The 15558-nt window shown below is 58.9% G+C and overlaps 2 protein-coding genes across 4 annotated transcripts; both read left to right on the top strand.

Moving 5' to 3' along the window:
* Positions 1-301: 301 nt before the first annotated feature.
* On the top strand, positions 302-5544 carry LOC106499270 (flavin-containing monooxygenase 5-like). Its single transcript, XM_067300436.1, has 8 exons — positions 302-492; positions 2179-2367; positions 2459-2621; positions 3152-3294; positions 3955-4154; positions 4278-4627; positions 4713-4785; positions 5079-5544. Exons 1-8 carry the CDS (start codon positions 358-360, stop codon positions 5452-5454), a joined length of 1629 nt encoding a protein of 542 aa, XP_067156537.1. The 5' UTR covers positions 302-357; the 3' UTR covers positions 5455-5544.
* Positions 5545-6157: 613 nt separating this feature from the next.
* Positions 6158-15215, top strand: PRKAB2 (protein kinase AMP-activated non-catalytic subunit beta 2). Of its 3 annotated transcripts, none has more exons than XM_067300716.1 (8): positions 6158-6209; positions 9044-9220; positions 9823-9989; positions 10955-11048; positions 11614-11734; positions 13326-13459; positions 13814-13882; positions 14358-15215. In XM_067300716.1, exons 2-8 carry the CDS (start codon positions 9059-9061, stop codon positions 14433-14435), a joined length of 825 nt encoding a protein of 274 aa, XP_067156817.1. In that variant the 5' UTR covers positions 6158-6209; positions 9044-9058; the 3' UTR covers positions 14436-15215. The 3 variants fall into 3 exon arrangements, with proteins under 3 accessions (XP_067156817.1, XP_067156818.1, XP_013816640.1); XM_067300717.1 differs by having other exon boundaries at positions 11614-11728; XM_013961186.2 differs by lacking the exon at positions 6158-6209 and adding an exon at positions 7012-8071.
* Positions 15216-15558: the final 343 nt, after the last annotated feature.

The following is a 15558-nucleotide window of genomic DNA, read 5'->3' on the forward strand; positions in this document are numbered from 1 at the left end:
CATTAGGTGCTTATATAAAATAATGACCCCTTTGAGGAGGGAGGGACAGACGGACGGAGGGAGGGTATGCAGGCAGGAGGTGTGGCACGGCCACGTGGGGAACCTGTAAATCATGTCTGGGAGGAACACTTCTTATAACGCCCTGGCTGGCCTCGGCTGTCTGCGCTGTGCTGGGAAGCACAGGGAGGTGTCAGCCCCGCTCCTAGCACCTCACTCACCCAGTGCTGACCGCGCACGACCAGACGCACCTCTCCATCCCTCTTCGCAGCGCAACCCACTGGGCTGTGTGCCCTCTCCTGAGCAAGTGCCACCCTTGGCCAAGGCTTCCCCACCGCCCCTGCCGCTGGACCGTGGGACATGGCTGCCCGCAGAGTAGCAATCATCGGGGCCGGTGCCTCTGGCCTGTGTGCTGTGAAATGCTGCCTGGACGAGGGGCTGGCACCCACCTGCTTCGAGAGGAGCGGGGACATCGGCGGGCTCTGGCGATTCGAGGTAAGCCTGGCATCATGCTGCAGAGAGCCCCGGCGGGGTCCCCTCACTCTGCCCGCGTTTGGCATCCTGGCCTGGCAGGTCTCTCCACACACCACCACGAGTGGGAAACCTCAGGGCTGGGCTGCAGCAGCAGCTCCAGCATGGAGAGGATCCTTCATTAGCAGCTAACGAAGCACCACACCCCTGCTTTGCACTTGCATGACAGGGCAGTTTCCAAGGCACACCATGGAAAAGAAGAACTGCTCCAGCAGTGGGATGTTCCCTCGGTGCAGCCTCGTGTGCTGACCACGCGGGAACTGGCTCCTTTCCACCAGCGGCAGGATGGGACCTTCCTCACAGACTCACTCCTTGGGCCAGCCCTTACACCAGCACTCACTGCCCTGTCTCGGTCTCCCCATCTGTCCCTTCCTGCGCTGTTCCAGTCCTGGTCCCGCTCCTGTCCATCCCTTCCTTGGCTCTCCTAGTCCCAGTCTGCTCCATCCCTTCCCAGGCTGTCCCGGTCCCAGTCCCCTCCATCCCTTCTCAGACTACTCTGCTTCTGCGCTCCTCTCCCATGCAGACACCCCGAGCGCACCTCTGCCTTTGCTCTCCCTGCCTCCAGGGAAACCACTGAGCTAATTCCCACACCCACCTTGTGATACTGCTGTTTTACCCCCGGGCAACCATCTGCCATAACCCTCATAAAGATGGGCCCTGCTGCCGTCCCAGATATGCTGGGGGGCATTGTACCATGCCAGTGCAGGGATTTGGGGTGGTTTGGCTGAAATGACACTGATTTTGTCTGTGGTGGCTTTAAAACAGCAATGGTGGAGCACGGCGAGCACAGGGGAGCGTGAAGCTGAGCTGGCAGGTTGGTCAGGCAGAAATCACCCTGAGAACAGGAACGGCGGCTGAGCCAGAAACACCAGAGCTGGCTCAGCAGCCTGAAAGTCCTGCTGCGGCAAGGGCAATGGCAGAGCAGGTGCCCAAGGAGCATGCTGCCTCATCGAGGCCCGAGCGCCCCCACCGCTCCAGGACACCACCAAGCCCCATAGCAAAGGCTGAAAGAAACGTGGAAACAGGGCACCGGTGGGAGCAGGGAAGTCAAGGCACAGGACTGCCCACCATGCTGCAGAGGCACACACCTTGCTTGCCGGCCCCTTGTCATTACTGCATTTCCTCATACCAATTCAGAGCTTCCTCTCCCATTTTTTGTGGGCAGCCAGTCCCATCTGCAGCTTCCAAGGTACGCCATGGAAAAGAAGAACTGTTCCTCCATCGGAACGTTCCCTCGGTACAATCTCTTGTGCCAACCACACCTGAACGGTCTCCTTTCCACCAACAGCAGAATGGGACCTTCCTCACAGACCCACTCCTTGGGCCAGCCTTCACTGTCCTGGCACAGTCTTCCCATCCATCCCTTCCTGGGCTGTCCTAGTCCTGCTCCCGGTCCTGTCTATCCCTTCCTGGGCTGTCGTGGTCCCAGTCCCCTCCACCTCTTCCTGGGCTGTCCCAGTCCAACTGCTGTTGCAGCTCCAACCAGCTGCAGCTTACTCCAGCTGCTGGGTAGGGCCTGACCTTGCAGGCATGGTGAGGCGCAGGCAAAGATATGCTGAGCCAGACAGGCGCCTGCTGGGAGCACCCTGGAGCCCTGTCCCTTGCCCCCGGGAGTCCCAGTGGGTGCTGAGCCATGCCTCCGTCCCACAGGAGCACCCCGAGGAGGGCCGTGCCAGCATCTACAAGTCTGTCATCATCAACACCTCCAAGGAGATGATGTGCTTCAGCGACTTCCCCATCCCCGATGACTTCCCCAACTACATGCACAACTCCAAGATCATGGAGTACTTCCGCATGTACGCCCAGCACTTTGACCTGCTCCGACACATCCGCTTCAGGGTGAGTGCCGTGGGGTGCCGCGGGCGCAGGAAGGGGGGTCTTGGGCAGGCCGGGTGCAGCCTGACGCCTGCTTGCTGCCCCCTGTGCCCAGACCAGCGTGTGCCGCGTGGCGAAGCGCCCCGACTTCGCCGTCACCGGCCAGTGGGACGTGGTCACCGAGAGCGATGGGAAGCAGGAGTCAGCGGTCTTCGATGCCGTGCTGGTGTGCACCGGGCACCACACCAATGCGCACCTCCCGCTGCACACCTTCCCAGGTACTGGCTCCCCCTGGCTCACCATGGGTCTCACAGCCCTGCAGGCCCCTTACCCGCTCCCCGAAGCCCCTCAAAGCACTGGCCTCTCTGGCATAGCCCTGGCCCTGCTGTGCTTGCTGCCAAAAATGCCCCCCATGGGTTCCTGCACCACTCCCCACTGCGGGAATGTGCAATCCCACCCATTTTGGTGGTCTGTCTGCTAGGAGGCTCTCACAGTGCCTTCAGCATCTGACCAAACCGCTCTGCTCTGCAGGAAGATACTGCTAAATCCTGGGAGGATTTAGGGAAGGGAGCCAGGGGGGTCTCCGGTCCCAGCCCTGCTCCATGCGTGGGGCTGTGTCCCAGTGAGTATCTCCCAGGCTGGAGATGCTGCCACCTCTCTGGGCACTGTCCCAGGACTGCTTCACTCCCACTGGTCACGGCGGGCTCAGCTCCTTCCCAAAACACGTCACCAGCCCGAGCAGGGGGACAACTGCCCTCTCACCCCACAGTCCCTCCCTGGCATGGCTCTGCTCTGCTCTCTTTCCCAGGTCTGGAAAGGTTCGAGGGCTGGTACCTGCACAGCCGGGAGTACAAGACCCCGCAGGCCTTCTCGGAGAAGCGAGTCGTTGTGATTGGCACTGGGAATTCGGGCATCGACATTGCCGTGGAGCTGAGCCACACGGCGAAGCAGGTGTGCCCACGGCACGGCTGTACGCACACGGGGACGCCCTCTGTCCCCTGGGAGAGCCTCTTTTAAAACCTGGCTGGGTTTTCGCCCTGTGCCTGTGCTGCCAGAGCCGACTGGTGGCTGGGCACTTCCCATCTCCTTCATCTTGCTCCCAGACTATATTTATTCCTGGCCCATGCAGACCTGTCTGATTTCAGGCCAACATTGCACTTCAGCTTAAAAGGCTCTTCTCCCTCGCTGGCGTGTTTATTTACAGAGAGCAACCTGATCCCCAAGGGTACCGGGCAGGCCTCCTCCGTCGCCTGCAGGCTCCCCTGCCTCCTGCACCGTACCCCTTCGAGAGCATCTCCCATCCCCTCTTGCAGGGGGTGGCTGCTGTTGCCCCAGCAGCTGTGTCAGCAACCCCAATGTCCAAGGGGCACAGTAAGAGCATAGCTCTGTCCCCTGGCTGCTGCATGGAGCCTGGAGCCAGCACGTAATTTAGAGCAGCACCCATTGACTGGGACCGTGGTGGCACCCTGACCCCCCTTCCCAGCTGATCCCAGCTGCGCAGTTGCCAGGCAGGGGACTCGCACACCTCTTTGGGGTGCACAAGGAAAAGAGCTCTCAGGACACAGCTCTTGCCACCCGTGGCACCTCCACTTTCCCTCTCCTTCCTCCCAGGTCTTCCTCAGCACCAGGCGCGGGGCCTGGGTGCTGCACCGCCTCGCCAAAAGTGGCTACCCCTTTGACTTCTCCTACCTCACCCGCCTCAGCCAGCTCCTCCACAGCCTGGTTCCCCTCTCTGTTGGGAGCTTCCTCCTGGAGAGGAAGCTGAATGCCCGGTTCAACCATGCACTCTACGGCCTGCAGCCCCAGCACCGGTGAGCATGGGGACGGCATACCAGGGCCCTGACCCAGGTGCTGGGATGTGCTGCCCACCGGCCTGCAGACACCGCCACGCACCTGTCCCAGGCCCTTTGCAAGGTTTGTCTGTGCCCTTCCAGGATCTTCCACCAGCACCCGACCGTCAACGATGACCTGCCCAACCGCATCATTTCGGGCAGGGTGAGGGTCAAGCCGAACATCCAGGAGTTCATGGCAACCGCTGCCATCTTTGAGGACGGCACCAAGGAAGACATCGATGCCGTGGTCTTTGCCACGGGATACAGCTTCTCCTTCCCCTTCCTCGAGGACTGCGTGACAGTGGTGGAGAACCAGATCTCCCTGTACAAATTCATGTTCCCCGTCCACCTGGAGAAGCCAACTCTGGCTTTCATCGGCCTCATCCAGCCCCTGGGCGCCATCATGCCCATCTCCGAGCTCCAGTGTCGCTGGGCCACCCGCATTTTCAAGGGTAAGCGAGGCAAAACGTGCCCCGGGGCTATAGCCTGCAGCCCGTACACCTGAAACCTGAACCCGCTCTGGCTCTTCCCCTCAAGGGCTGAACAAACTGCCTCCGAGGCGCGACATGGAGGCTGACATCAACGAGAAGAAAGAAGAGATGGCCAAGCGGTAAGGTCCCACCAGGAACCGCTGGGACACGGGGCCAGGCTTGCTGGGCTGACGGTGGTAGAGCAGCCCTCGGAGTCCTTCCCCTTCCCGTCCCTCCCTGCGCGACCTGGTCCCTCCTGCCTTCCCGCACACCACGAGTGGGACACACCGCCCCATTCCCCTTCTCCTCCACCCCTGCTCACTTCTCGCCGCCCTCAGCCCCAGCAACCCTGCCGCCATCCCCGAAGATCCCTGCTCTGCGCCTGGCATGCCCCAAAATTGCAGTCCTAGCGCCTGTCTGCTTCCTCCCGCAGGTACGTGCGGAGCCAGCGGCACACCATCCAGGTGGATTACATCCCCTACATGGACGAGCTCGCCTGCCAGCTGGGCGTCAAGCCCAACCTGCTCATGCTCTTCCTCATCGACCCCCGGCTGGCAACGGAGGTGCTGTTGGGCCCCTGCACCCCGTACCAGTACCGCCTGCAGGGCCCGGGGAGGTGGGCTGGTGCCCGGCAGGCCATCCTGACCCAGCGGGAGCGTGTCGTGAAGGCCCTGTGTGTGCGGGCCGGGGACGCTCCTCCCCGAGCCACCTCGGTGCCCCATGTCTTCAAGGTCTTCCTCAGCATCGGCCTGATTGTGGCCACCCTCGTCTACATCTCACTTTCTCCTCAACCCTCCAACAGAAGTTGACAGGGTCCTGCTGACACCCGTCTTCCTTTTCTGGGGCTTTGGCAGGTGCAGAAGAAACTGGTTCCTCACAAGAAGCTGTCTCACCCCCCCTTGTAGCCCTTGGGGGCCCCTCGGGAAGAGGGCAATAAAGCTCGCCCCCACGCCAAGGGGGTCGCTGACAGCGCTGTGTGAACGCCTGGGCCGCCCCATCGCGTCTGCAGCTCCAGACCCTGTCCGCGAGGTGCCCCGGGGTGTCCCGTCCCCGTCCCCGTCCCAACCGCCTGCAGACCCCGACACCGCTGGGCTTCGCACCCGGGCCCCAGCCTCGGCCATGCCCTCAACCGATATGGCCGCCCGCCCGCTCCGGACGCCGGGAAAGCCGAGCCGCCCTCAGCCAAGATGGCCGCGCGCCAGGCCCACCGCCCCTAGCAAAAATGGCTGCCGCCCGCCCGGCACCGGCAGCCGCTTGAAGCCAGGCCGCCCTCAAAAAAAATGGAGGCTGCCCAGCGGCCGGGAGGCAGCAAGGCGGTGCGGGAGAGCCATCTCCGCTCCTGCCAGCGGCCAGGCCAGCCCCGCCGCCCGGCCTGCCCTCGGGGCGGCCGCCCTCTTACCGCCCGGTGCCCAGGCATTCGCGGCGCCCGGACGGGCGGGGCGCGGGGGCGCGGCCATAGAGAGCGGCGCGGGGGCGGGCCAGAACGTCTCGCAGAGGCTGGCGGTGGCGGCCGGGGGGTGTCGCCATTTTGGACGGAGGCGGAGAGCGGGGAGGCGGCGGCCAGGTGGGGCCAGGGCGAGGCCGTCGCTGTCCGTGCTGGGGCCGGGGGCGGCTTGGCCGGGAGCGCGGCGCTCGGCGCTGCCCGTGGCGCGGGGGGAGCGCGGCCCGGCTGGCGGGGGGCCGGGGCGGCCGTTGGCGGCGGCCGTTGGCCGGGCCTCCCCGAGGGGACGGTTGGGAGGGCGTTGCCGGGGTGACGGTTGGCGGGGGCTGCCACGGGAGCCCACGCGTGGGCCGCGGCGGCCGGACCCGGCTCCAGGCGCCCGTGGGCTGGCGCTGCCGCCGGCCGGCGCGGCCTCGCTGGCGGCCGCTCCCAGCCGTGGGGCCGCCGCGGTATCTGCCGCTGCGGCGGAGACGCTTCGCTGCCGGGAAGGGCGGGGGGCGGCGGAGCGCGGCCGTGCCGGCGGGACCCCAGCGCAGGCCCCGGCAGCGCGGGGGGCCGCCTGCGCTGCTGCGGCGGTTCTGCCGCGGCCAAAGCCCTTGTCCCAACCACGTCCGCTCCGTGCGCTCAGCAGACCCGGGATGAGACACTTTCTTCTCCCCGATTTCCCAGTTCATCGCCTTGAGCTCAGGCCAGCACAACCACTGAGCTCTTATTTTCTTGCCTAAGAGAGGGGGACAGGAGAATCCAGTGACATGAAACTTTCTTGGCTAACTTCAGTACCAAGAAGTGTCAACTGAGCAGGCTGTGGGCAACTGTTGGCTGAACAGCAAACTGATCTCTTCAGAATGAATCTCTTCAGACTGCTCGGGTGTTTTTTTGTGACAGAGTAGCTGGCCCCAAAGAAGAGGGAGAAGCAGTAAGTGGTACATTTAGGAGGGCCTTGTGCACTTTGCGTGTCATTGTCACAAGGAAGCTGGGGAAGCAGGGGCCAGACGAGGCTAGCACTATAGGCAGTGTTTTCATTAATGACTTGCATGATGCATTAGAAGGTATTTGTATCAAACTGTCAGAGGATGCTGTGCTACAAGGGGTGGCTGAACTTTGGAGGTTTGATCAGTAAAAGTTAATACAGTAACGCGAAGCACAGCAGGCTGTGCTCAAAGAGCACTGAAATGGACTGACGTCAGAGGAGTTTACAAGCTGTGTGTGAGTTGCTGCAAAAGGATATTGCTGTTCCAGCACAGCAGCGTGGCTGCCTGCAAGATGCAGGAGATGGTTCTTGTCTGCACTGAGTTTTGGATGCCGTACTTTGGAAAGGAGTAACCACTTGGAAGAAACCTTGGGGAACATCTGGAGAATGTGTCCACTGAGGGAGAGTCAGAGGGATTGGATTCCTTCTAGAAAAGAGAAGGGGGAGCTTTCAAATCTGTAACAGTCTGCACGTTATTTCTCAGAGCTCTCATGTTGAGCCGTTCTTACCTTGCTCCTAGTAGATGAGAAGAGAGCCTTAGCTGAGATAGCAGGGAAGAAACTTCTTAACACCACGTATAGTTGAGCAGGGGCAGGTTTTATGAGGAGCTGGTTCAGTGTCCTCCAGGGGAGAGGGGGAAGATGTCAGAGCAAGTGGAGCATCTCTCCTATCCTGGGCTGTTCAGGTACACTTGAGAGGGGGTGGTGGTATGTGTTAGCTGTCCTCTTGAGCTGTCTTTTAGCCCTAAGGATTTAAGAATTGCTTTAGTAATTGCTCTACAAGTAATGTTCTGAAGCCTGGCTTTGGCTGGCACCCTCGTCTGGCACCCTACGTATAACCTGATCTTCTAAACAAATCTCAAAATGTCGTAACTAAGTGTGAAGTAAGGCTGGCTGTCCTACTGCCTTGCCCACAGAGCTGGAGATCAGCATAGTATGACTGAAAGCATGTGAGCTACAGAAAGAACCTGGGAAGGGGGCAAGACCCGCCATCCTTCTCAGCTGCTGCAAGTTGGGTAAGGCCTGGAGCAGACCTGAAGAGACCTATGTAACTTGTGATGGCTTTGTTGTTTGCCCTGAGAGGTGTGTAGCTGTTCATGGCTTGACGCCATATGGCAAGTTCTTCCTGCTTTGCATTCGCTGAACTGGATGAAATTGGGGATGATGCCTGATCTTCACCTGCAGAGCAGCACTGAGGCAGCCAGACTTGCCTTTCGTTCATGGTGTGCCTCTGGATGGCCAGCCAGACGTCTGACCACTCGTGGTAGCGCCACTGGCGAGGGCTATAACAAGTGGACACCCTTGCTGTGCTGTGCCGTGCCAGAGCTGACGTGGCGACTTGCCTGGTGAACGATAAGTGAATGCCATCAAGAGCTGAGCTTCCTGCAGACACCAGGGCATTAGCCTTATGCCTTGGCCAAGCTCCAGCTTGGGCAATTCCACTCGGACGCTTTAAACGCTCCCTGTTGCTTTTGCCAGGCAGAGGGCTCTGCTCATCTGCCCGCGAGCCCTGGGAGAGTTGTTGAGCGCTGTTAAACAGCTGCTACTCTCACTCCCTGGCTGTTTTCTTACTGGGTATAGAGATTTTGTCTGCAGAGCCTGTTGGGACTGTGAAAGAGGCTCTGTTTATGCTAAGCAATTGATTTGCCAATAAAGGTTGGCTTTATTTTTCCCGTCAGCCCCTCCACTACGCTTGCTAGTGAGGATTGTGTAGGACACAGTGTAATTTGTATCTGTTTTAGAGTATAACAATTACCAGATTATCTAGAGCAATGGCTCATAAGGATATGGCTATAATTAGGTCAAGCTGTCTTGTTTGTTAAATTCCCCTTCAGCTCCCAAACTTGGCAGTGGGAATGAACTTTGGGCCTTTTTTAGGATCGCTGTAAGTCTCCCCAGGCAAAGGACTTTGGGAAACGGTGCCTTCACTGCCTCACTGCAGGAGCCCATGAACATAGGAACATTGTCATCTTCTCTCTCCCCCACAGGACTGCTGAGCTGCCATGGGAAACACCACCAGCGAGCGACTGTCTGGGGAGCGGCATGGCTCCAAGTCCCACCGCTCGGACGGCTCTGGTGCTCCCCACTCTACCAAGGAGCACCCGCACAAGATCATGGTGGGCAGCACCGATGACCCCAGTGTTTTCAGCTCCCATGACTCCAAGGTATGAGCTAGCCTCTGCCTTCCCTGTCCTTCTGCCTGGGGTCCTGGCTGGTGCTTCAGCTCACCCCTGGGGTGGCTCAGCTGGGCTGGTTCTGGCTGGGCTGGGGCAATTTGTGTGGCGTGGGTTTTGTCTGAGTGGGCAGTAACAGCTGATGTGAGAGCTGCTCTGTGTTTAATGCTAAATTCAAGCGCTGTGTAGTTAAACTCAGCCAGGGTCCTGGGAAACTGCTTGCCTTGAGGGAACTGCCAGCAGAGCTGGGAAAAGCTGCAACACAGCAGGAACATCTCCTAGATTTCCACACGGCAGGAACATTTCCTGGAACACAGGAGTGGAGCTGCTTGCCTGGCCTGGTGTTGCTGGCTGTACAAGGACAGTGTTCCCTCTGCAGAGACTTCATGACTGTGGGGAGTGCATGGACAGAGGAGGGGAGATGTGATGGGAGAAGGCGAGAGCTGGGAGGGGTCCGTGGAGAGCTGGGAGGCTGGAAGAGCTCTGCAGTGCTCTTGTCTATGATGTGCAGATGGGCTGGTGGCGTCAAGAGAGAAGTGAATGTGGTTCTGGTTGTCTCTGTGTCTCAGTCAGGCTTGGTTTTCTTTGCTCAGATTCCTGGGGACAAGGAGTTCGTATCCTGGCAGCCGGATCTGGAGGAGGCAGTGAAACCATCCCAACAGGCCCGTCCCACTGTCATCCGCTGGGCTGATGGGGGCAAAGAAGTCTTCATCTCTGGGTCTTTCAACAACTGGAGTGCCAAGATCCCACTCATCAAGAGGTAGTCAGCCACCCTCTGATCCCTGTCTTACCGGCCACGCAGCTGTGCTATCCCATGAACTGTCCCCTGCTTCATCACTGGGACTGTTTTCCCTTCCCTGTGCTAGTTGCTGTTTCCTTTGCTTATCCAGCTTTTCTCCATTCACAACACCCAAGGTAGAGCACAAATATGTAGCCCAAGCACAAGTATGTAGTCAGCTTCTTCCCTGGGTGGTGTGGCTGTGATGGTGGGAGATTGTGAAACAGAAGGACAGGACAGGATGGGCCACTTTGTTTTCCCAAATGGATGTCATGCAGCATCTGGTCCTGGCAGCAGAACCCTGCCCAGGCATGCAGCTGTTCCTTGGAAGCTCTTAGCTCTTCCCTGGAAGCTCTTAGCTCTTCCCTTGGCTGTTACCTTACAGCTGTATTGTTGCCAGCAGGGGTTGTTTAGTTGTTCCTCACATGTTCTGCCCTCATGATGTTGTTCTCACTGTTCTGCAATACAGTAGTCATTTCCATGTAATCACTGTGTAGGACTCTGGACATAATCGCAGCAAATCATATGGACTGGGTTTATCCCAGTTGCAGACTGCACAAACAGAGCTGCTATACTTTCCTGCTGTCGTCCTGCAATGCCAGCCTAGGTTTAGATTTGTTGCCCACACATCCTGTCCAGTGTGTCTTCCATGGAGTGTCTGTCACGCTGACTTTCCCTGGGTATGCAGGGCAAGTTTGCAAGCTGAGTTGCCTCCCGCGCTCTTCATGGCTGGACTCCCAGGGGTTCGAGCTGTGCTTGTGCCCTGAATGCTGGTGCCTGTTGTGTCTGTGCCTCAGATCACCGATGACGACCAAGCTGAATCCTGGGTTGGGGGCGGGAGGACTGGACAGTGTGGGACAAAGTGCTGTGTTCTGGGACCCCATGGAAGACCAGTGTCCAGAGCAGCGCTGGGGTAATGCTGTTGCACATCTGTTCTCTCCTTCCAGCCACAATGACTTTGTTGCTATCCTGGACCTCCCTGAAGGAGAGCACCAGTACAAATTTTTTGTGGATGGCCAGTGGGTCCATGATCCTTCTGAGGTAACTGTCAAAGCTTTATGCCTGTGGATCTTGCCTTCTTTTGAGGTACTAGATATGGTGTAACTGCAGCAGAGGGGGAGCAGGAAGAGCAGGGCGTATCTGCCAAAACAAAAGGAGCACCTCCATCCCCTGAATCTTTTCAGAGGCTGGTGCCTCTGGACTTAGACATGATATATGGGAGAGTGTCAGGGAGGTAAAAGGGGCAGTGAGACACCAGAAGACCTTTAAACCCCATTTGAATTGGTTGTAGAAGGCATGCCATGAGCCAAACTGAATCATGCAGGAGCAGCATGGGAAGGAGAGAGGACACTTACCCATCGGCGAGGAGCAAGAAGGATGAAAACAGGAGGTGTTGTAGGGGTAGGAGCCTGGGAGTAGGGGAAAATCCCCCTGTGGTAAACAACAGAGATCTGCTAGCATAGAACAGAGCTAGACACTGGCCACTTGTGCTCTGAGGTGATGGCATGGCAAGGAGAACCTTGGCTGTGAGGAGCTGGGAAGGGTCCGAGTGTGCTTCAATTAGAGGTGAACATAGGAAGACTCTTAACTCAATTCTTCTCTTCAGCCTGTAGTCACCAGCCAGATGGGGACAATTAACAACCTGATTCATGTCAAGAAGTCTGACTTTGAGGTGTTCGATGCTTTGAAGGTGGATTCTCTGGAGAGCTCAGAAACCTCAGGTCGGGGTGAGTTTTTTCGTGACATTGCAGCTTTGCATGTGCCATTTTCCACCTCCTTCACTCTGAGACTTGCTTCTCTGGTGGTAATAGGCCCCCTGAGCAGAGGTGCGGGCCTACCTCCCGGGGAGAGTAGTGTTTGATGGTGTGTCCTGCCCTCATCCTAAGCAGCCCCTGGCCGAGGCCTTGTCTCCATAGAGGGGCTATGCTGGTGTAACTCGTTCTGTGGTAGCACTGGCCCACAATGGGGTCAGTGCCTGCGTGGGGCTGGGGCCATTTCAGGCTGGCGAATGCCAGAGCCTAGCCTGCTGGGAACGTTACCTCCTCTCTCTCAAATGCGAGCAAGTTATTTGATCTGGGATATAAGTCAGGTGAGAACAGGATCCAGGTTATTTTCAGCAGCCATTCTTGGCTTTTGTGCCAAGGCAATTTGTCCTAGTGCTAACCCATCGGAAACCTCCATCTCCACTTGAGTTGCAGCAGCAGGTTAGGTTACCGCTTGGACACTGGCAGTGCTGGCTCGGTGTGCAGTGGTGGCAGGTAGCTCAGTCGTGTTTCGGTCCAGGGCGCTCTGAACATGGCCTGCTGCTCATGGTATGAGCCCTGTCTCAGATATAGGCTCAGCTCCATGTCCTTGCCCAGCCTGAGCAGGAGGTACTTCATTGGAAAGAAGCCAGCAAGCAGCAGCAGCTCCAGTGAGGTAGAGCCCTTCAGGGTGCTGGCTGTCCCAAAATGATCAGGTCAGATGTGACTGGGAGATGCAGCCAATCCAGCTTCCAGTGACCACGAGCTCCTATGGTCCCCTCACCCAGACTGAACAGCTGCTAAGTCTGGACTTCCCGTTTGCCCTTTGCGGCCCTCCTTGTCAGGCAGTCCTGCAACACCAGCGAGCGTGCAGGCATGCTGCTTGCTGTGCTCCTGTGCCTGCTGCAAAGGATGCAGCTCCTGGGCTGGCAAGCCAGCTACTTGCAACAGGGAGAAGAACCCAGCAGCGCTGAGAGCCGTGTGCAGGTGTCTTTGGTCAGATGCCACAGGCTGCTTGTGTTGTGTCAGTGCACGTACCAGCTTACAGCCATGCTTGAAAATGCCCAGCACTTGCTTGGCTACTTATTCTGCTGTGAAAAGGCTGAGCTGTTGCTGTAGGATACATGGCCAAAGGGAAACTAAGGCTTGAAGACCCCTTTGAAACAAAACAAGTCACCTTCTGTCCCCCAGAGGCTGTGGGGAGCACTGGTGTTACAGCATGACATGCAGGCAGCTTTCTGGAAACTGCGAGGAGGCTTGCATGTGGGTGTGCTATGAGTGGGACCCTCATTCTCCCCAGTTTCTGTACTCCTGCACCATTGCTAGATCCCTGGGCTCTGAGGCCCTGCAGGGGAGAAGGCACTGGGCTTCCAGCCACAAAGTGTATGACAAGCCTGTGCTGCTGCCCCACTGCATGTTAATCCCAGTCTGACCAGTAACAATTGCAGGCTGGGCTCATGAAAGCCATTAGTGCTGCAAAGACCCTGCTGGGTCCTTCTCAGTGTCTTGGGAGCTGCTCTGTGCTTGGCAGTCCTGCTTTAGCCTTCTTACATCTCCTCCTGTTCGTTCCCTTCAGACCTGTCAAGCTCACCACCTGGACCCTATGGCCAAGAGATGTATGTCTACCGGCCCGAGGAGCGCTTCAAATCCCCACCCATCCTCCCGCCTCATCTCCTCCAGGTCATCCTCAACAAAGACACCAACATCTCGGTGGGTACTGCCCGCGTGCTGTGGGCTCCTGCTCCTGATGTGCAGAGCTGGGCTGGGGCTGGAAGCGGAGTCCTGTCTGCAAAGAGCCTGGTTTCCCCTTGGCAGGTGCCTGGCCTTTGCCATGTACTGGGAAAAGGGTCAATTTTCCCATTATTAACCTCTTCCGTTTTAGCCTTTTGCTCTGCCTGGTGCTTAGCTGGACTCTGTTCATGTTCAGAACAGCCAGAGACACCAGCAGCTCATACCACCTGAGACACCAATTCCCTTCTCTCTCCCTGCTGCCTCTAATGGCTGGGGCTGGATTTGGGGGATCAGGGCTCTGCCGTTCCTCCGTGACACTTCTTCTCCTTCCAGTGTGACCCAGCTCTGCTGCCTGAACCCAACCACGTCATGCTCAACCACCTCTATGCGCTCTCTATCAAGGTAAGGGCAGACCCCAGGTGGCTGCTGTGTGAGGGAAGGGGAGTTGCAGTGGTTCCCAAGAGCCTGGGCAGCTGGGGTGTGGAGACAGGGGTGCAGCGATAGGAAGACTCACGTGAAGACTGCTTGGCTGCTCGGTGAAATGTGGCACACCCAGGGACGCGGGCTGTGGTCCCCTTACAGCCCCCAGTTCCCTGTGGCTGCCTCCCCTCAGTGTTGTGGAGCTGGGCAGAACTGGGCTCTCCTGCTGCAAGCCAGGCCCTTTCCTCGCTCTGCCCTGGCTCTGGTCCTGGCTGTTGGATGTGTCTCACGGGTGGCGAGGCTTGGGACAGCAGGGACTGGTTAGGGCTGCTCGCCAAGCCCACAGAGCTGCGGGGGAGCTGCCTCGGGGGCACACTACTCCCAGGTCAGTGTGGCTAGGCTGCCACACGGTGTTGCGCTCTCCCGCCTGCCCCAGCTGATGCTGTGCCTCTTGCAGGACGGCGTGATGGTGCTCAGTGCCACGCACCGCTACAAGAAGAAGTACGTCACCACGCTGCTGTACAAGCCCATCTGAGCTGGGGCCTCATCCGCCCCCCCACGCGGGACACGAAATGCCACTTTGTCTGCACATGCTGGGCCATGGGACTGTGTGAGAACTGGCCGCTGGCTCCAGCCTCGAACCTGGCAGGGACACAAGCCCCAGCGATGAGCCCAGGCCTGCTGGGGCCTGTGACACTGTCCCATCCTACTGGTGTGGTTTGATTTAACCCTTGGTTTCCACCCACCTACAGCTCTCCTGGCTTCTGCAAGTCCCTGGGGGCCACTTTGCTGCTCACCAAAATCACCTCCCCTAGCTCCCCACACAGAAAGGGCTTCACCCTACCCTTCCTCTCCAGCCTGCAGGGGCCCCGAGGCTGTCCTGGCACTGCCCCACTGCCCCCAGACCAGGCCTACAGGGAGCACCTCCTCCCTGCTGAAGGTTGCTGTGCTGCCCTGGTGATGTCCCTCCAAGGCCTCCTTGGGCCCTAGGGACTCTGCCATGCGTCCCCTGCATCCCTCAGCCGTGGCAGGAAGGAGGGTGCTGCTGGATACAGCCACGCTTTACCTGCCACCAGGACAGCACTGATGAGGCCTGAACAGCCGCCCTGTCCTTGCTTTGGAGCACTTCTGTGGGGCAGGGCTCACTTCGTCACAGCTAGAGGGGCACCTGTGCCCACCCGCATTAGAGGGGGGCCCAGGGAGAGCGGAGCAGGGCAGATACCCCAGGACCCTGACCCCAGCTACACTGTCTGCTGCTGGGGCAGTGCCATGTGACAGGGTTTTCTCTATTTATTACAGTATTTATTGTTCTCAGTGCTGCTGGCCTGGTGTTGGAGGGGGGCTCCGGAGCAGTGAGGAGACCGCCTGCACTGCCCTGCTGTGACGTTGGTCACAGGAGCTGCACCACCGTGGTTTGCTCCATGGCTGCTGGCTCGCAGGCTGCAGGGCACCTACTGGGTGGGCTGGCATGGGAGGGGAGGGAAAGGAGGGCCCAGTGGGGCACAGGGCTGCCCTCAGGGTGCTGGTGTGGGGCTCAGAGCTACCCCCAGGGGCCAGCTGGTGCCCATGGCTGGGGTGGGGAGGTCCCTGCACCCTTGGTACCCTGGCAGGGGCACGGCTGCAGAGACCAGCGTGCTACAAGCACCATAACCCAAAGG

This window comes from Apteryx mantelli, chromosome 8, assembly GCF_036417845.1.
Source record: "Apteryx mantelli isolate bAptMan1 chromosome 8, bAptMan1.hap1, whole genome shotgun sequence".
Classification (NCBI taxonomy): Eukaryota; Metazoa; Chordata; class Aves; order Apterygiformes; family Apterygidae; genus Apteryx; species Apteryx mantelli.